This window comes from Eptesicus fuscus, chromosome 7 (genome assembly GCF_027574615.1).
Source record: "Eptesicus fuscus isolate TK198812 chromosome 7, DD_ASM_mEF_20220401, whole genome shotgun sequence".
NCBI classification, from domain to species: domain Eukaryota; kingdom Metazoa; phylum Chordata; class Mammalia; order Chiroptera; family Vespertilionidae; genus Eptesicus; species Eptesicus fuscus.
In genome coordinates, this window is record NC_072479.1 from 40400569 (window position 1) to 40422992 (window position 22424).

The 22424-nt window shown below is 39.1% G+C and overlaps 1 protein-coding gene across 3 annotated transcripts in view; it reads right to left on the reverse strand.

The window, feature by feature from the left end:
- TBC1D15 (TBC1 domain family member 15) overlaps positions 1–22424 on the reverse strand; it is a 78470-nt gene that overhangs the window by 45956 nt on the left and 10090 nt on the right. For all 3 annotated transcript variants that reach the window (XM_028131167.2, XM_008155544.3, XM_054718839.1), the window contains exons 2-4: positions 7475–7573; positions 6016–6090; positions 235–373 (exon numbers count right to left, since the gene is read on the reverse strand). In XM_028131167.2, coding sequence (XP_027986968.1) covers positions 235–373; positions 6016–6090; positions 7475–7573 — 313 coding nt within the window. The remainder of the gene's footprint in view (positions 1–234; positions 374–6015; positions 6091–7474; positions 7574–22424) is intronic.

The window sequence follows — 22424 nt, forward strand, 5'->3', positions numbered from 1 at the left end:
TACAAAACAGAAAAGTATTTTTAAAGCCTTTTTTATGAAGTCACAACCAACAAAACAAAACAAAGCAAAAAAGTGATGAAAAGGGAATATAACTAAAATATAAGAGTTATCTGTATTAAAACACCAAAGCATCCTTCTTCTCTGACTGAGGAACATAAAAGAACTTTCTTTGTACTTTTGTTTATATAATAATGCAGCAAATCAGTTTAAGATTTCAAAAGATTTAATTCATACCTCCATTGGTATGTGGCTTCTTTTTAAATGAAACTGTATTAACCATGTCCCACTCTGCTTCGTAACTGTTCACATGTTCTGGTCCTCGATGAGCTCTTTCTTTTGGGGCCTGAGTCCATTCTACAACTGAACTGGAATCCTAAAATGATGTAACACATAAAATATTTAGAAACTAGAAGTAGAATTTAATTTCAATCAATAATTGAATTCTCAGCATCTACATAAATTAAATTTGTACATTATGGCAGGCATCGCTGGTGAGAAAACGCGAACACTATTTCCTGTCATTTCCTCCCTTGCCCATCTTTACCATCGGGTGTACACCCCCTCCTTTCCCATCCCCCTTCCCTTCCCCCCAGTCATGTTACACCTTTGCCTTTCCCTCTCCTAAGCTCCAAGGGCCCTTCTTTTGCTTCTGCTGCTTGTTTCCTGAGCCTACACAGCCCACCTGGCTCACTTCTTCTATCTTTGTAACTTTCTAAATAAACGTTCTCTTACAATTAGAAAAAAAAGAGAGAGAGAAGGGGAGGGGAGGGGAAGAAAAGCTTACCCAGATGCCTTGCAGTTAGGGGTGCCAATGAAATATAAGCAGAAGTCAACTGCAGGGCTTCTGGAACTGATTTTGCTTTCCTAATAAAAGCTTCATCCCTTTTCCCCCTTTTCCTGCTTCCAATGAAGCTGTGTTGGCTTAAAAACATGGCAGCCACCTCATAAAGATAAGAGACCAAACAAGATAACTACTACAAATAGCTCCCAATCTTCAGACTTCTGGCTGAGGAAAACAGCCAATGGTGCCTACTTATTTAAGCCACCATCAGCTGCATATTTGCTTTAACTTAAAATTAGCTAAACATTACAAATAACGTATCTACATGTATAGTTCTAATACAACTTGCCATTTAAAAAGAGACTAAAACCAAAAGTCTAAAATGTAATGTTAATAACTTGACTAAATCAGAAAGTCTAATAACTTCTATACAGCAAAAGGTACCACACATAAAAGGGAAGCAAGACTGGCTGAAAATGTTTCCAAAATATATGGTAGATGACATAAAAACATCTACCATATATTTGTATATACAGAATACAAAAACAACTCCTACCAATTTATTTCAAAACCAACAAATATCAAAAGAGAAAAATAAGCAAATGCTATCAACAAGCAAGTCAAAGAAGAAATATAAAGTGCCAAACATATAGGATATCCAACTTCAGAAACAATCAAAGAAAAGCAAGTTAAGATGAATTTCAGTTACTTTGCCCTATTCAATTAAAAAATAAAAACAGGAAAGACAGTATGAGGAAATGCTATCCCCATACTGTGATGACAGTACTTACTCCAAAAAGGCAGTTCAGCCAACCTTATTAAAATTCAAAATAGGCATGTGTTTTACAACTCTCTTTTCATCAGCTACCCTCCAAAAAAATACTAACACATGTATACAAAGAGGCATATATAAGAATTTTCATAACAGCATTGTTTGTAAGAGTGAAAAAATTGGAAATTCCTAATATTCATCAATAAAGAAATGAGTAAATAATAAACTAGGGCAGTGATGGGCAACCTTTTGAGCTCGGTGTGTCAAACTTCGCCAAAAAACTGAGCATAACTCGGGTAGTGTGTCACTTTGAGGAAAAAACATTTCGCAAATGTTTCATCCTCGGCATGCAGCCGCCTCAGCGGCCGCGTGTCATCAAAAATGGCTACGCGTGTCAGTGCTGACACGCGTGTCATAGGTTTGCCATCACTGAACTAGGGAGTAGCCAATGAAATATTAGCCAATAGTTTAGACTGATAATATATTAATATTTATCTATGTTCAATACATACAGTAAATAAAAATGTTGTGATAATATGTGCAGTATAACAACTACATGTAAATATGTAATTAGAAATGCACAGGAGAAAACTAGGAATGGATAAGTAGATAGGGAAACTGTACAGATAAATTCTTGAAAGACATACACTAATGGACAGATGAGGAACAGAGCTATAATCAAATAGGACTTTAACTTTCCATTATTTGAATTTTTACAAGAATGTATTCATATATTGCTAGTATCATTCTTTTATTTTTAAAAAGGAAAAAAGGAAATTTGTAGGGATAGGAGATATTATAAAGGCACAAGAAAATTAAGTAATAAGAACAGATACAGACTGAAAATTGGGGAGTGACTGAATAAATGAAATTCTAAAGTGGAGTGTTTCTTCTTTCAGATCCTTCCTAGGGAGCCCCCACACATGGTTACTCAATTTAAAAAATGCAGCCCTACCCTAGCCAGTTTTGCTCAGTCGATAGAGCGTAGGCACTCGGACTGAAGGGTCTCAGGTTTGATTCTGGGCAATGGCACACACCTTGGTTGCAGGCTCCATCCATGGCCCTGGTCTGGGCACATGAGGGAGGCAACCAATGGATGTGTCTCTCTCACTTCAGTGTTTCTCTCTCATTGTCTCTCCCCATCCCTTCCACTATTTCTAAATATCAATGGAAAAATATCCTTGGGATAGCATTAACAACAAAAACGAGAAAGAAATAAAATAAAACCACTGTTGTGGGGGGGGGGGGGAGAATGCAGCCTTTACCACCATCATTACCAACTCTACCATCTCTAGTGGAGAAAGCTAAGAAGCATCTACAGAACCCTCACCTCACACAAAGGCTTGAAATAAGTACATCAAGTACTTTTGGAAATCAGGATAAAGGTCAAGCTAAAAACAGGACTACTAACAAAGTCCAGAGGCTAGGGGTTTACTCATTAAAAAAGCTAACAGATTATCTCTGGATTAGGAGAAACCAAGCACACTCAGGAAAGGGATAATACTCTAAAAACAGGAGAATTACCTAAAAGTCCATCTCTACAATGAGTTGGCAAGGTTCCTAGCTCTCTTCCTCCACTCAGTTCCCGTAACACTGGAATCCAGGCTTAACCTTTCCAGCCGGGAATCTGCAGACTGTTCTCTGAAGAATGAGTAGCCCTAAATTTCAACACCAAGGATTCTAACGAAGCAGACTAGCCAGGTCACCCTGAGTCCCAACTATTACCAAACCTACTCAAACCTAGAGAGATTATAGTCACTTTTCTGTGAGTGCTGTTAAATACAAGCACTACAAAGATCACCAAACTTCAGGCAAATGTCTATACAGAAGACAAAGTCCAAATGAAACAAGAAAAAGAAAGTCAATTAGAGGAAGTAGACTATATACAGAAATGAAAGCATCTAAAAAAAAACTATCCTTAAACACCTTAGAAATAAGGAAGGATATTACATCCACTAAGAACAGGATGCTGTGTTTAAAAACAGGGTGAGGCAAGCCAGTGAGCCAGGATAAGTGGAACAGGGAAACTGAGACAGATAGCTGAACTGGCAGAGCAATTTTTAGCAGGTACAGAGGTCACCTCCCTAGAAATAACATCTAAGCCCCAGTTGTATTTCAGCTCCAGTCCCAGAAAAGTAGCAAAACCAAGTGGGCAACACCAGGATTAGTTGCAATGACTAACCACCCCCCTGACACTGACCAATCAGTGAAGACCATGACTCTGAAGGAGCACATCTAGAAAGCTGATGAATATTATGCTAAAAACAACCCTCCTCTCCCCAAGACCTCCCCAAAGATTCCTGCCAGCAAGAAAAGAATTCAGCTTTCCCTCTAGGGAGCAGCCCCCACCATTTCCTTTCCCCTCTTCCTCCACCACAGGAAGGCATCTCCTACACTCCAAGGGACGCCATGAGACTTGCAACCAGAGGAGCAATGGGCAGTGGAAACTCATCCCAAGCTAACCCTTGAACCTGTTTCCAAGGTCCCTTTTCAGCTTACTTCCCAGAGAGGACAGCCCAGCCTAGGCTCTCCAGTTGCTTCTTCTATGCTAACCCCCTTCTTGTTTTACTGTCCCCAGCTTTAGTAACATTCCCTCATAATCACCTGGACTCGTGCTGTGAAATTTTTCCTGCACAAAGTCAAGAACCCACACACTACTGGCTGGCCCTAGGCAGACCCACTCAGGGCCAGGTGCCCTGTCTGGTAACAGTGAGAAGGAACAAACAACACAATTTCCTAGAAATTAAAACTATTATAGCATGGCCTGTGTGGCTCAGTACTTGAGCGTCAACCTATGAACCAGGAGGTCACAGTTCAATTTCTGTTCAGGGTACATGCCTGGGCTGTGGGCTTGATCCCCAGTAGAGGACGTGCAGGAGGTGCCATTCAATGATTCTCTCTCATCACAGATGCTTCTATCTCTCTTCCCCTCCCCCTTCCTTTTTTGAAATCAATAAAAACATATTTTGAAAAAATATTTTTTAAAAATATAACAAAAATGAAAAAGGCAATAAAATAGCTAAAAGATAACATTGAAGAAATTTGCCAGAATATAGAATACACATATACACAATGAATTAGAAAATAGGAAAGAAAGTATTAAAAAAAATTACAGGACCAGTCCAGAAGGTCTAAAGAGTTTCCTAAGGAAAGAAAAGGAAAAATGGAAATAACTCAAAAATATTTCCTAAGAAATAAAAGACTCAAGTTTCCATATTAAACAGGCCCATCAAGTACTCAGCACAAAAAATAAAAAAGACTACAAAGGCTCATTACCAGGACATCCTAAAAGATTCTAAAAAAGAAAAATACATACAAAGGATAGGGGATTAGAATGCATTCAACCTAACATCAATAAAAAAAACTAGACAAACCTGGGATGATAACTTTCAAAAACATGTGGGAAAAAATATTTTCAAAACTGTAATTCTATGCCATCCAAGCTATCCGATCTAGAATAAGAATAAAAAAGTTTAAAAAAAAAATTTTTTTTGTTCCCATGCACCTTTTTTTTTCCTTAGAAAGCACTGGAACTTGGGAGTAAACCCAAAACAAGGGAGTAAACCCAAATAGGTAGATAACAGCATAGGATTTTTTTTAAAGGGGGGAGGGAATAAAATATGGGAAAAAGGCTTAAAGAATCCCCAAGATAACTGCTGCACAGAAAACCCAGAGGGCAACTAGTACAAAATGAAGCATGTAAGACTTTGGAAGAAATGTCTCTATGAAGATGAAATTAGAAGATCATGTACATGATTAAATACTTAGAGAAGAAATGTGGACAGCTGAGCCAGAGTTTCAAGGTGAAGGTGAAATAGAGATAAGACAGAGTTAAATCTCTACCTACCACAGTGAGAAGTCAACACATGATACAAATGTTAAAGACAAATTATCATAAAAACCCAATGATTCTACTCTTAGGTTTTCAAGAGAAAATATATGCTCACACAAAAACTTGTACATGAATGTTCATAGCAGCATTATTTATATTAGTCTAAAAGTAAAAAAAAAAAAAGTCCATCAAATAATGAAAAAACAAAATGTGGTATGTACATAAATGCAGTATTATTTAGGGGGGGAAAAAGAAAATATCAATAAATGCTATATCATGCATAAACCTTGATACATTATGCTGAGCGAAAGAAGCCAGTCACAAAAGACCACACATTGTATGGAAATGTCCACAATAGGCAAATGCAGAGACAAAGTAGATTAGTGGTTGCCAGGGACTGGCAGAAGAGGAGATTAAGGAGTGACCAACCAATAAGGTTGTTTCTTTTTTGGGAGTGATGAAATGTTCTAAAATTAAATATTGGCAATGGTTGCACAAAACTGTAAATTTACTAAAACCACTGAATTATACACTTTAATAGAGTGAGTTTTATGGTATATGAATTATATCTCAATAAAGCTATTTTTTTAATGCCCTAACTTTCCTGAGTCATATATTTTTTTTAAATACCTTTCCAGCATAGAGAATACTCGAAGAATCTAAAGCATCATCCAATGGTCTCCAATCCACTATAACTTCAGCATCCTAGAGAAAAAAAATTATGAACTACATAATTTTAGAAAAAAACTATTTACTATTCAGCAATATCTTACATTCTTAGTCATTATTACATTCTTACATTATTTTTAATCCCATGAACCCAAAATAAGTTAACCTCTTAAATACTAGCACTTTAAATATGCGATATCATATATAAACTACTACTGGACAACCAATATAATGTAGATTTTAAAACTCTGCTCACATTTTATTATAAGAAACTAGTGACCCAGTGCATGAAATTCGTGCACATTAAAAGGGGATTAATTAGAGGAAATATTTTAATACTGCTATTTGCCCTTTCTCTATAATAGAAGTGTCAGAGATGTAGTAAAATGTATATGAAAATCTTCCTCCTGTCAGAGTCTGGGGCGCACCACGGACCCAGAGTCAAGTCCCCGCCCACCCGCAGCACCTCAAAATGGCGCGAGACCCAGACCCAGCCAGCCCCACCCCCATTGGGCAAGATCCAGACCCGGCCAGGCCCACGCTTGTCAAGCCCCGCCAGGCGGGGGGCATAGCCTCAGGTCCCCTGGCCCAGCACCAGGGGGGGGGGGGAGGGAGGGGAGGTAGGGGGAGCGGGCACAGCCTCAGGTCCCCTGTCAAACCCCGCTTGGCAGGGGGAACAGCCTGAGGTCCTCCGTCAAGCCCCGCCAGGTGGCGGACGTAGCCTCAGGTTCCCTGGCACTGGGACGGGGGAAGCAGCTTGAGGTCCCCCGTCAAGCCCCGCCAAGCGGGGGGCGTGGCCTGAGGTCCCCTGGCCCGGTGCCGGGGAGAGGGGCGCAGCCTGAGGTCCTCCGTCAAGACCTGCCAGGCAGGGGGCACGGCCTGAGGTCCCCCAGCCTGGCACCAGGGCGGGGGGTGCGGCCTGAGGTCCCTGTCAAGCCCCACTGGGCAGGGGGCACAGCCTCAGGTCCTCTGCCCCAGCCCAGTGCCACGCAGCCTCAGGTCCCTGATTGCTCATTAAGGCTCATTAGGGGAACTCAGCCTCCACTGTGGATGCAGCCATCTTGTGTTACAGAAACCCCGCCTCCGCTGTGGGTGCAGCCATCTTGTGTTACGGAAACCCCACCTCCGCTGTGGGCGCCGTCATCTTTGTGACGGCGTAACAGTCAATTTGCATATTCCCTCTTTATTAGATTATATTACTGCAACTTCTACACAGTAAGTTTTTAAGTATTCCATGCCATTTTACTGACTTACCTAAAGTATTTTATTTCTAATATCATTTAATGTTAAGTTTACAACTACTGTTCAATTACATATCTTTATCTTACACATGGAATCCAAACTTGCTGATAATGCCCCAAAGATTAGCCACTACCATGAACAATTAATTATTAAATAAAATCATTTACTGGAAACATACCTTCTCTAAAACACGTAATATTCCTGAAATCAAGCTGTCTTGGTCATTGCTCTTTCCACAAGACGAGTGAATATAGACACCTTCCTGTTCATATATAACCTGGAACAGCAAAAATAAGATTAATCACACTATTTTTATTCAATACTATTTCAACATCAGTTTAAAAAAATTAAAGAGATGTTTCCCTATAATGCCTGAACCAAGTTTCTGGCTATTTCATTTGTAAATGTATTATCAGGAACAGACTGTGATGAGAGAGCCAAGATGGAGGTGTAGGTAAACACCAGTACTTGTTGCCTCCCACAACCACATCAAAATTACAACAAAATACCGAACAACCATCATTCAGAACTGACTGAAAGCTGGCTGAAAGGAAGTTCTACAACCACAGAAATAAAGAAAGCACACTGAGACTAGTAGGAGGGGCAGAGGCATGGAATGGGCTGGTCCAACACCCACATGTGACATTTTTTTAATCGGGAGGGATATCTCCAAGACCGCCCCTGAGAAACAGTGGGTCGCAGCCCCCCACGAGGGTTCCCAGAGCTGGGAAAAGAAGTCCTTGTAACTTCAGGCTGTAAAAACCAGCAAGGATTGTAGCTGAGTGACATGAAAGCTGCTGAAGTACCAGGTGTTCCACAACCTTGTAAGGTCCTGCTTCCTCTAAGCTCCAGCACCAGGCAGTAGGTTTAGGGGAATCCAGGGACATACAGGGAGGAACTGAACTGTCTGGCATCAGGGCAGAAACTCATGGGCAGCTTTCTCCCAGACAGGGATGCTAGCTGGGGTCACTGTTCCTGTGCTGGGACCTCCCCCATCGCAGAGCTGACTGGCAGCCATATGTGAGTTTCTCTAAGCATGGCCCATATTGTTTGTTCCACCCTGATGATTCCCTGAGAACCTACCCTTGGCTTTTTCATATGAATGGCCTGTTCTGGCTCAGGCTTCAGATTTCCTAAAATCTCTCAAGCAGCATCTGGCATCAAACCTATCAATACAAGGCCCAAGACCCTACACTGACACCAGCCTGCCTTGCTTCTACAACCTGGCCTCACCTGGGCACTTCCTAGCCCAATGCAAGTAGCAGTCATCTGTACATCTCACTGCAGTTCATGCCAGGTGGCCCCAGGCAGTGGCTGACTTTGCACCTCCTTGGAAGCCCCAGAGCCGGTGCACCCAATGGAGAGCTTCAGACCATAGCATATTACAACTCTACACATCCACAAGCAACACACTCAAGGGGCAGACTCAGTGAACACCAAAGCCCCACTGAATCAAGTCCTGCTGCATAGGGATGTCACCTGCATAGCAACTCTTCCATTGTAGACACAGCTGGTCCTCACAGCCAACTGGCCTGGAAGTCAATTCCTCCCAGTCATGCCAACAGCAATCAAAGCTCAAGTACAAGACTGTGCACCCAGGCCATAAAAAGGGCACACCTAGAGTGCACAGCTCAGGTGACTGAGGAGGTTGAGTCACTGGGCCCTACAGGACACCTACTACACAAGACCACTCTACCAATTCTAGGAGACATAAGAGCTCTACTAATACATAGAAACAAACTCAGGGAGGTAGCCAAAATGTAGAGACAAAGAAACATGTCACAAATGAAAGAAATGAAAGAAATGGAAGCAAGCAAACTACTGGATACAGAGTTCAAAACAATGGTTATAAGGTTTCAAAGGTCTTAATGAGAGCTTCAAGGGACTTAATGAGACTTTAAAGGATCTTAGTGAGACATAAGAAAGGAACAGTCAGAAAATAAGTATACACTAACTGAAATAAAGAATAACTTACAGGTATTCAACAGTAGAGGATTCCAAGAATCAAATCAATAATTTGGAATATGAGGAAGCAAAAATCACCCAATCAGAAGAGCAAAAAGAAAAAAAAATCCAAAAATATGAAGATAGTGTAAGGAGACTCTGGGACAACTTCAAGCATACCAACATTTGCATTATAGGGGGACCAGAAGAAGAGAGAGAGAGCAAAGAATTGAAAACCTATTTGAAGAAATAATGACAGAAAATTCCCCTTACCTAGTGAAAGAAAGCAGAGTCCAGGAAGCACAGAGAGTCTGAAAGAACAACCATAAGAGGCCCACACCAAGAAACATCGTAATTAAAATGTAAGGGTTAAAGACAAAGAAAGAATCTTAAAAGCAGCAAGAGAAAAGCAGTTAGTTATCTACAAGGGAGTGCCCATACAAGTGTCAGCTGATTTCTCAACAGAAACTTTGCAGGCCAGAAGGGAGGGGCAAGAAATATTCAAAGTGATGAATATCAAGGACCAATGACCAAGATTACTGTACCCAGTAAAGCTGTAATTTAGAATTGAAGGTCAGATAAAGAACTATACAGACAAAAAAAAAAAGAGCTAAAGGAGCTCATCACCACCAAACCAGCGTTATATGAAATGTTGAAGGGTATCTATATTAATAAAAGGGTAATATGCTAATTAGACGGGGAGACCTTCCAGGAGACCTTCTGGACAAAGCCATGGTGGCGGGGCCAAGGCAGAGGCGGTTGGGGGCGATCAGGCCGGCAGGGGAGGGCAGTTGGGGGCGATCAGGCCAGCAGGGGGAGGGGGGGTAGATGGGGTGAGCAGGCCAGCAGGGGGAGCAGGGGGAGACAAGCAGGCCAGCAGGGGGGGGGGGAGTTGGGGCAAGCAGGCTGGAGAGGGGGACAGTTGGGGGCGAGCAGGCTGGCAAAGGGGGGCATTTGGGGGCAATCAGGCTGGCAGGCAGCGTGGTTAGGGGCAATCAGGCAAGCAGGCAGGTGAGCAGTTAGGAGCCAGCGGCAGTGGGACATCCCCTCAGGGGTCCCAGATTGGAGAGGGTGCAGGCCGGGCTGAGGGACACCCGCACACACACGAATTTCGTGCACCAGGCCACTAGTTCTTTAATAAGAGAAAGAAAAAGAAGAAGAAAAAGAAGGGTTAAAAAATATTAGATCAACCAAAGAACTGGTATACATATATGCATAACCTGTGGACACAGACAATGGGGTGGTAAGGGCCTGGGGGTAGGAGGTAGGATGGGAGCTAATCAGAAGAGGTTAATGGGGGGAAAAGGAGGACCTATGTAACACTTTCAATAATAAAGATTTAGACAAAATTAAGTTAACAAGATGGCAATAAATGCATATCAATAACTGAATCTAAAAATAAACTAATAATAAATATAATAAACTAAACTGAATAGAATCAGAGGCATGGAAACAAGGAACAGACTGATGAATCTCAGAAGGAAGGGGTGAGGGGGTGTGTGGGAGGAGAATAACCAAAGATCTTACACTCATATGTGCATTACCTAAGGACACAGACAATAGGGTGATGAAGGCCTGGGGAGGGGCGTGGCAGGAACCTGGTGGAAGAGGACCATGGGGGGGAGGGAGGGGAGGCATCTGTAATACTCTCAACAATGAAGATTTTTTTTAAAGACTATGATAAAAATAAATAAAAAATAGCACTTAGAATTAAGAGTACTTCAAAGAAAGATAAACTGGAATTTGTTTTGTTATGCATGAAAATTTTTAATTTTGTGGTTATCACAATCTTTTTTTTTCTTTATTAAGGCATTACATAGGTGTTCTTATCTCCCCATTGCCTCCCCTCCCCACCCCACCCCCACTCATGCCCTCATCCCCCTGGTATCTGTGTCTATTGGTTAGGCTTATATGCATGCATACAAGTCCTTTGGTTGATCTTCTCCATAAACAAAGATATCAGGATAACTGTGTATCAATATTCAAATTTCACTTAGGTATGTTTTTAGCAAATGTTAAGCAAACTGAAAATGGGCCTGAAAATATTCAAGAGTAAGACTAGATGAAATATTATACTCAATGGACAAATACTAAAGCCATTTCCCCTAAGAACAGGAACAAGAAAAAGATGGCCACTTTCACCACTCCTATTCGACAGAGTATTGTTAGTGCTAGCCACAGTGATCAGACAAGAAGAAGAAATAAAAGGCATCCAAATTGGAAAAGAAGAAGTAAAATTCATTATTCGAAGATGACATATTGTACATAGAAAACCCTAAAGACTCCATAAAAAAAAAACTACTAGATTTAATAAATGAATTCAGCAACATAGCAGGATACAAAATTAATACCCAATAAAAGAAAATAAAAAAAAAAGAAAAGAAAAATACAATGTCTCATATGAAAATACAATGAGTAGAATAATGGAAGATTAGACACTGCAAAAAGATACTGAATTTGAAGTTACAGCAATTAAACTATACAAAACATAAAGGGGGAAAGACTGAGAAAAGGTGAACAGAACATCAATCAGTTGCAGGAAAACTTCTAGTGGTCTAGTACAGAGATAACTGATGTACCTCAAGGAGATGATGGATGGGAGAATCAAAAAATAACTTAGTAAAAAAGATAATTGCAGAGATTTTTCCAAATTTGATAAAGACTATAAACCTACAGATTTAAACAACAAGAATCAGGGTGGTGGATGGGGGTGAGCTAGAAGGGATCGATGGGGGGGAAAGGGAGACATATGTAATACTTTAAACAATAAAGATTTAAATTTTTTAAAAAAGAACCACACAAAAAACTATATAAAGGCACATCCTAATCAAACTGTTCAAAATCGGTAATACAATGAAAATCTTAAAATCTGTCTGAGGAAAAACCATTAAGTATAATGATCTCACAGATTTCTTTTTAGAAACAATGGAGACTAAAAGACAATGGAACAACATCATTTTTTAAACCACTTTATTCAGGTATGACAGACATAAGAAGCTATACATATTTAATGTATATAACTTGACAAAGTATGGGGATAAATATAAACCTATGAACCATCACCATCAAGCCATAAACATATCCAAAACCTTCAGTTCCCTCCACCTCCCTGGAGCAACTTCTTTAAAGTAAATGAAAGAAAACCACTGTTAACCTACAATTCTATACCCAGAGAAAATACCTTTCAAAAAAAAGATAAAATAAAGATTTTTTTAGACATATAAAAGCTAAAACAATTAATCAACATCAGACCGACACTATAAAAATGTTAAATATTTCCGTCAGAATAAATTAAACTGGAAGGAAATCTGGATCTACATACAGAAATGAAAGCCACCCAAAATGGTAACTTTGTATAAATATATTTCATTTCTCGTTAAACAAATCTTTGTTTAAAAAGCATAAATAGAGGCCGAAACCGGTTTGGCTCAATGGATAGAGCGTTGGCCTGCAGACTCAAGGGTCCCGGGTTCGATTCCGGTCAAGGGCATGTACCTTGGTTGCGGGCACATCCCCAGTAGGGGGTGTGCAAGAGGCAGCTAATCGATGTTTCTCTCTCATCGATGTTTCTAACTCTCTATCCCTCTCTCTTCCTCTCTGTAAAAAATCAATAAAATATATTAAAAAAATAAAATAAAATAAAAAAAAATAAAAAGCATAAATAGATAAATATATGTTTGTTTGGTAGGAGTTGTAACACATACAAAAGTAAAACAACAAAAATAGCATAAAAGCCAGGAGAAAAAAAATGGAATATATTGTTCTAGATTGTTATATTTCATGTGTAGTATAACACTTGAAGATAAGTGTGGTAAGTTAAAGATACTTAATATCTTTAACCATACTTAATATGGTTCCTAAGCAACCGTTACAGCGGAACAACCGGAACTACCGGACAACCGGCCTGTAGCTATAACAAGCACTGACCACCAGGGGGCAGATGCTAAATGCAGGAGCTGCCCCCTGGTGGTCAGTGCACTCCTACAGCCAACCTCCTGTGGTCCCACACCCTGGTCAGCTGGCCCAGATCGGCCCCAAGCGGGACTGGGTAAGATGGCCCGAATCAGCCCTAATCACCAGCCAGGCCAAGGGACCCCACCCATGCACAAATTCGTGCACTGGGCCTCTAGTAATTTCATAAAGATAAAAAGGTCAATGCATCAGGATAATTTAATAATCCTAAATGTTTATGCACCTAATAACAAACCTTTACAAAATTTAAACTGATAGAAATGCAAGAAGAAATAGCAAATCCACAATTATAGTCAGAGATTTCATTATCTGTCTACCATAACTGATAAAGTAGAAAGTCAGTAATATAAAAAAAAAACTTGAGTAACACTATCAACCAACTTGACCTAAGTGGCACTTACAGAACACTCCACCCAACAACTATAAAATATACCTTCTTTCAAGTGTGCACAAAACATTCACCAAGACATATCATACTTTGGGCCATAATACAAAATTTAGTAAATTTAAAAGAATTCAAGTATATCCTGTGATCACAGTGAAATTAACTTATAGATCAGTAATAGAAATATCTTCGGAACATTCCCACTTATCTAGAAATTAGTAACACATTTCTAAATAACCCAAGGATCAAAGAAGAAATAAAAAGAGAAATTAAAAAGTATTTGAACTAAGTGAAAATGCAAACACATCATATCAAAATTAGTGCAGTGCCACCAAACAGTGCTTAGTGGGAAATATGTAGCACTGAATGCTTTATTAGAAAAGAAAAAAAGCTTCAAGTTAATGACATCAGCTTCTACTTTAAGAAACTAGAAAAGTGCAAATTAAACCTAAAGTAAGCTAAAAAGAAAGATTAGAGGAAAAGTCAATAAAATGAAGAAAAATGGGGGTGGGGTCAATGAAACCAAAAGCTAGTTAGTTCCTTGAGAATAAAACTGATAAAGCTCTAGTCCCAGCTGGTTTGACTCTGTGGATAGAGCATCAGCCTGCAGACTGAAGAGTCCTTGGTTCGACTCCGGCCAAGGGCACATGTCTGGGTTGCAGGCTCGATCCCCAGTAGGGGGTGTGCAGAAGGCAGCCAATCAATGGTTCTCTCTCATCATTGATGTTTCTCTCTCTCTCTCTCTCTCTCTCTCTCTCTCTCTCTCCCTTCCTCTCTGAAATCAATAAAAAATTTTCAAAAAAGACCTGATAAATCTCTAGCCAGATTTAGAAGGAAAAAACAAGAAACACAAATTATCAATATTAGGAATTAAGAGCATAAACATCACTATAGATTTACACATATAAAAAAGATACTGCCCGGCAGGCATGGCTCAGTGATTGAGCATGGACCCATGAACCAGGAGGTCACAGTTCAATTCCCAGTCAAGGCAAATGCCTGGGTTGTGGGCTCAATCCCCAGTGTGGGACATGAAGGAAGCAATTGATCAATGATTCTTATCACTGATGTTTCTGTCTCTCCCTCTCTCTTTCTCTGTGAAATCAATAAAAATATTTTTTAAAAAGACACTAAAAAAATAAACAATTTAAACTAATAAATTTGACAACTTAGACAAACCAGTTAAGAGACACAGCTACCCAAGCATGCTCAAGATGAAAAAGATAACCTTAGTGGCCCATTATGAATTAAGGTAATTGAATTTGTCATTAAAACCTTCCCACAAGGAAAATTCCCTTTCAGAAAATTGAAAGGAATACTTCCCAATTTATTCTATGAGGCCAACATTACCCTAAGACCAAACTCAGACAAAAATACTCTAAGAAAATAAAACTATAGACCAATATCTCATGAACTTAGACACAAAAAATTTAAACAAAAATTTAGCAAACTGAATACAACAATATGTAAACAGAAAAATACTTCTTGACCAAAGGGGGCTTACCCTACTTGGGTTTGGTTTAATATTCAAAAATCAATCACTGTAATTCATGATTGTGAAAAAAATTTAAAACAAAAACATGATCATCTTAAAGGACACAGACAAAGCATTCGACAAAATCTAACATCCATTTCTGACAAAAACTCTCAGTAAACTAGGAATCGAAGAAAATGTCCTCAGCCATATAAAAGAACATCTATGAAATACTACAGCTGACATCATATACTTAAAAGACTGAATGCTTTCTCCTAAGATGAGGAACAAGATAAGTATGTTCACTCTTACCACTTCTATTCAATGCTATAGTTGAGGTTTTAGATACTGCAATAAAGAAAAATAAGTAAATAAAGACACCTAGATTGGGAAAAAGTAAAACAACTTATTGGCAAATGACATGAGTATATATGTAGAAAAATTCAATGAAATCTACATAAAAACTACTATAACTAAGTGACTTTATTTAGCAAGGATCCAAGACTCAGGTTCAATATACAAAAATCAATTACTATGTTTTTATAAATACCAATGAACAATCAAAAGGGTATTTTCAAATATAGCATTTAAATAACATCAAAAACATGAAATACTCAGGTATAATAAATCTGACAGATGTGCAAGACTTCTAAACTGAAAATTATAAAACATCTGAGAAAAATAAAAGACAAACCTAAATTAAATAAGAAATACACTAGCCCTAACTGGTTTGGCTCAGTGAATCTAGTATCATTGGCCTACCAACTGAAGGGTCCCGGTTTCAATTCAAAGGCACATGCCCAGGTTGCAGGCTCAATCCCCAGTGGGGGGTATGAAGGAGGCAGTTGATCGATGATTCTCATAATTGATGTTTCTATCTTTCTCTCCCTCTCCCTTTCTCTCTGCAATCAATAAAAATTAAAAATAAAAAGCATGAAAATAATTTAGTTTAAAAAAAAAGAAATATACCATGTTCATGGCTCAGACGAATCAATGTGGTTAAGATGTCCATTCTCTCCAAATTGATCTCTAGATTGACTGCAATGTCAATCAAAATCCCAGCAGGCTCTTTTGAAGACAATAACGAAAGCTGATTCTAAAATTGGTATAAATATTCAAATAACCTAGAACAGTGGTCGGCAAACTCATTAGTCAACAGAGCCAAATATCAACAGTACATCGATTGAAATTTCTTTTGAGAGCCAAGTTTTTTAACTTAAACTATATAGGTAGGTACATTGTTATTAACTTAATTAGGGTACTCCTAAGCTGGCCTTTGCTAAAAACTCAAGGGGCCAAAGAGCTGCATGTGGCTCTCGAGCCACAGTTTGCCGACCAATGACCTAGAATAACCAAATCAGCCTTGAAAAAGAGTAACAGTGGAGCACTAAGCACTAATATACCTGACTATAAGATTACGTATAAGTCTATATAGTAATCAAGAAAGTGTGGCATTGAAGAGAAACAAATGGATTGATAGTACAGAATAGATTTCAGAAACAAATTATATAGACATATAAAGTTTCTTTTATACAAAGGTACAAAAGCAACTCAGCAAATAGAGGATAGTCTTTTCAACAAATAGTGCTTATACTTTAAAATGGGTATTTCTGGCCTTGGGTTCAGAAAATTTTTAGAAATGACACCAAAAGCATAAAAGATTGATAAATCATCAAAATTGAATTTGTTTGATCTTCAAAAGACACTTAAGCAAATGAAAAGCCCCGGATCAGGAAGGGAAAATATATCTGCAAATCACATATCTAATAAAGGGTTTGTATCCAAAACATAAAAAGAACTCTCAAAAATCACTAACAAGCAAATGAACAACAGTTTAAAATAAAATGGGCAAAAGGTTTAAACAGACATTCTACGTAAGATACAGGAACGGCATATAATCACATGAAAAGCTACTAAACACCATTAGTTATCAGGGAAATGCAAATTGAAACCCTATGAGTCTTACCTGACATTCCCCACCGAATATATACAAACTTCCTGCCTCGGCCCACTCTGAACTCACTTCTTCCCTCAAAGCCTTGTGCCATTTTCGTGTACATTGTACCTAGGACACCCTTTTATAATTTGTTTCTGCAAATAACTTCTAAATCCTGCAAAAGAGCACAAGCAATAGCCTCTCCAAACTCTTCCAACAACCCCCATTCCACCTAATTTGATTTAGAAGTTCCTTCATTCATATACTCAAATTTACTGAGATCCAACTAGTTGCTAGGAAATAAAAGGTGTTGGTGGAAAACACACACACACTGAAAAAAGTGTCTGACTAAACTGGTAATGTCATATAAACCAGTAACTCTATGGTCATAGCAGAATGTCAATTTGTTATTTCTTCGATAAATATTTAGCATATACCTACAATATGCCCAGCATAAAGTAAGCTTAGAAGGTATAAATAAGATTCAGTCATTGCCTTCATAGCACTTACAATCTAATTAGAGATTAAGATAAGAAAACAAGTAATCACAGCATATAAGAGAAGTATAAATAAGCTACCACAAATAAATTATATATAACCTAGACTTAGACTCACGCAGGATGAGAAATAAGGAAGACTTAACCAGAGTGACATATAAGCTGAGACCTGAAGAATGGCAATTTTAACTAAAGAGGATATATGTTCTATACAAAGAGCAGAAATTCAGAACATGGCTATAACTCAGATCAGATAAAAGCTAGTGTTGAGAGACAAGAGTAAAGATCAGATCATAAAGGGTTTCATAAGCCATTCTCAAGAATTAGGGAGTTTGTAATTTATCCAGAAGAGAATCTTTGCCACTAAAGAGTCATTAGACTCTTGGGAATGCCATAGTCATACTTGCCTTTTTCTAACACTCTGGCTGTAAAGCCAAGAATAAACAGTTTGCAGTAATCCAGGGAGGGAGAGACTCATGGTGGCTTGAACTAAGGCAGCAGCAGTGGGGATGAGGAAAGGCAGATGGCCTAGAAAGTTATTTAAAAAGGTAAAATGTTAGGACTACATGACTGATCAGATGTGGGAGGTGAAGGGGAGAAGAGTCAAGGACAAAACTGAGTAGATGAGATAAGTAGGGTATACAGAAGTAAACGATGAGTGTTCTTTAGGACACGTTAATCAGTAATGATTGTGGAACTAAAGAAATGTAGAACATAGGATGATTTTAAGGGTAACAAACCACAGAAATTCTGAGTGAAGATATAGAGATACTGAGATATTGAGGAAGGTACAATTCTCAATGAAAGGCAGGGTGCAGAAGTAGTATTGCTTTTTAAGGACATTAGTGTGCCAAACAATATCAGACGGGAGGGTAGAAATAATTTAGCGTCTGGAGAGCTGTAACAAGGACTAAGTGAATGACTTACACCAACAACTCTATATACATTACTAGGGGTCCAGTGCACAAATACGTGCACCTTGAAAGGAACTGTGGGCCGAGAGGCTGCGATGGGCACAGGGGCGAGTCTTGGTCCATCCTCCGTGCCCCCACCCGGCCCCTCCCACCATGGCCCCTGGGCCCGTCTGCCGACAGCCCCGCTTCCACCACCACTGCCACTCCCACACGCTGACGGCGCTGGCCCCGTTCACACCCACTGATGGCACAGAGCGACTGGGGCTGGCACCAGCAGCAGGTACAAGCAGGTGCAAGCAGCAGCTGCTGCCCCAATGACCCCTCAGGAGCAGGGGGAGATGAAGGAGCCCTCAGGGGTGATTGGGGCTGGCAGCCACCGCTCACACCCACTGATGGCGCTGAGCAATCAGGACCAGCGCCAGGCGCCACCAGCAGGTACAAGCGGGGCCAGCAGCAGGTGCGAGCACCTAGCAGGACCGTGGCATGCAGGAGCAAAGAATTTTCAGTAACCACCAGAGGCTTACCCCAATGACAGCGACTGGCGCCCGCCTTGGCCTGGCGCCCCCGCTCACCTGCTCCACCATTAGCTGAGGCCGACACCCACCATGTTCTGCGCTCTGCCACCTGCTGCCGACGCACGCCATGTTCCACACGCACCACCTGGTGGTCAGCGCACGTCATAGCAACTGATTGTTCTGCCGTTTGGTCTATTTGCATATTAGGGTTTTATTTTATTTATTTATTATATATATATATATATATATATATATATATATATATATATATATGTGTGTGTGTGTGTGTGTGTGTGTGTGTGTGTGTATATATATATATATATATATATATATATATATATATAGTATTACACAATACGAGATTGTTAGTAGATTTCATAAGGATTTCCTTCCACAAAAAAGTTGCCAGACGTTGGGCGTCATTTAACACCAGTGGTCTTGATCCAGCATCTAGAAGGTTTAAGGAAACCTGGAGAAGGGGCTGTGCATAAATTAAATAAGAGTCCAGAGACAAAACATAATTTTGAAAGGCATATAGGGGGGCAGAGGAGCTTGGCTGAAGAAACAAAGTTCTCCTTGTCTCAGGACCCCTTGCTTTTTATCAACACAATTTGTCCTAAGGCAAGGTGGAGACATACACATCAAAAGCCAGGGTTAGTCTACAGCAGTGGTTCTCAACCTTTCTAATGCTGCGACCCTTTAATACAGTTCCTCATGTTGTGGTGACCCTCAACCATAAAATTATTTTCGCTGCTACTTCATAACTGTAATTTTACTACTGTTAAAAAATCTGTGTTTTCCAATGGTCTTAGGCTCTACAGCAGCAGTTCTACAGGTTGAGAACCGCTGCTGTAGAGCCTAAGACCATCAGAAAACACAGATATTTACATTACGATTCGTAACAGTAGCAAAATTACAGTTATGAAGTAGCAACGAAAATAATTTTATGGTTGGGGGTCACCACAACATGAGGAACTGTATTAAAGGGTCACGGCATTAGAAAGGTTGAGGACCACTGGTCTACAGAGTCCATTGTCAGATTGGGGAACTGCCTTGGGCTGTTCAGGTGTTTGGCCAACAGAAGGCAATAACATGTAGATTAAGATGCCCTGAGCTGTCTGGCAGCAAACAATCATCCTTTTCAGGTTTGGGGAAATGCCTTTAGCCATTCCCAACAGGCGATAACATATGTGACTCAGCCTTTGTTGAGTCCCCAAGTTCCATCAACCTTTTCATGAAACTCTTGCAATTATGACATGCTGGAACTGGCTTCTGGCAAAAAGTGAAAATGAAAAGGTTGCATTATAATTTTTCATTTAGTCCCAGCAGCTATGTCCAAAGGAAAGTCTTAACATTTGAACTTTGTCAAAAAGCCATGTTTTTTATTAATTCATATATTGAAGTAACTTGTTAAAATTGCAAACCACTGTAGTGTGTCAAGAATGAGAAGTCTGTGTTTAGCCATTCTTGTATCCAAAGAACTCAACACACAAAGGTACTCAAATGTTTGTTAAACTAAAGAATGCCAAAAAAAAAAAAAAGATGGCAAACTCATATTGTATCCTGTACCAGCAAGATACTACCATGCTACAAGATCTATTCTAGGAAAAGAAACAGTCTCTGGGAAAATCTACCAAGTACCAAGAATATCCTTTATCTTTCTTAAGCACAAGGGTTTCACACACTAAAAGCATATCTAAAAGAAATTGGAAGTGGCCAAATTTAAGCTACAAATTTAAGTTCTTACTCAGAATGCCACTAAAACAAATACTAAGAAAAAAAAACAACTGATTTCTGACTTGTTTCAAGTTATTTTCAATAGAAACAAATTCTAATAGAACCAAAGTAAAAAGCACAGACCTAGAATGAAATGTAAGGGTATAAAAATATAGGACTTTTTAACTTCAAGACAAGAGTGCTATCATTACTGAGCCCATCTCTCTCACTCTATTTCTCCCTCATTTTCTCTACCCTCTTGTAGGTTCCTCTTCACTGACTACCTATGTGCCAGAATCTATGCTAGATGCAGGTGAAATACTGCAGGCCCTGCCCTCATGATGTCTACAGGTCATCAGATTACAAAAATTCACAATACAAATATTTAGTCTACAGGCCTTCAGAATACAAATATTCACTAGAAATACAACTTCAAGGACTTTAAAATCATATTACATTTCTTATTTAGACATGGTAAAGGGGTGGTTGTTAGCTAATGTGTTCCTTCTGAAGAACTGAAGTGTATAAGCTCCAAGGTAAGGGGCTATTTGTATCCCCAATATAGTGACTGGAACAAATTAGGTGCTTAATAAATATTTGCTTAAAAATTAAAGTAAACTGTAACCATCAAAGGCATTGGGCATAAGGGCAAAATCTATTTTAAGCTATCTCCTTTCTCCTACCTTCTCTGTAAATTCAACTCATTCCACTAATTCAACTCTGTTCACCTGTAAGAAAAGAAGCAGAATGGCCTTTACAGACTTGTCCCATATCTTCCCTCATTATTCACAAGAGGATGTCACTCCTTCCATTTGGTTAACAGAAAATATATGGTTCTGCACATACATAGCAACGAAGAATAGCTGAACTCCAAAAATCAGGGTTTATTATCAAATTCAAACCCACTTTCAAAAGCTAAGAAAAACAATACATAAGAAAACAATCCATACACTCATGATGCCAAAAAAAAAAAAAAAAAAAAAAACCCTACCCTTGACTTTAGTCAAATCATCAAAGAATTGAAAACATCAAACTAGTACCCTGTATTCACTGAGCTACTGAACTACCCATTGGCAAAAAAACAACAGCATACTAAGGGGCAATACTGGGTCCTAAGGATACAAAACACCATACAATCACATTCATAATATTACATACTATAAAGCAGTGGTCACCAACCTTTTGGACCTCGAGGACCACCGGTTGGCAACCACTGCTATAAAGAATCTACAGAAGACTTTATACTCTGGTCTAACCTTCAGAAACTAGTTTTTGGGATTTTTATTTTTGGTCTTATTTTACATTGATGCTATAATTCTTATAAGTGATCAGGTTCCCCCTCTTTACTTTGGCTGCTAGAAAACTTACAGCCAAACTAGAGCTCACTAAAGCATACAGTTTAATAGTCATACTTCAGTTTCATCTACCTTCCATACCTTTATTTCCTTTTGCCACCTTTTCCCCTCTAGTTTATTTTACATAACTATATTAATTTTACATTTGTGAATAGTCTTCATCTTGGCACAAAACAGCAGCAAAAATAAACATTCAACTATTTCCAAACCAATAATAACCTTACTATCTTAAGACAGTCTGAAATAGCTTTCTTAACAATAATAATAATGGCAGCCAACCTTTATTGAGCACTTGATGCCAGGCATTATTCTAAATGTTTTGCAAACATTAACTCATTTAATCCTCTCTACAATTCCATGATGGAAATACAATATAATTATTATTCCTGATTTACAAATGAGAAAAATGGGGCACAAGAA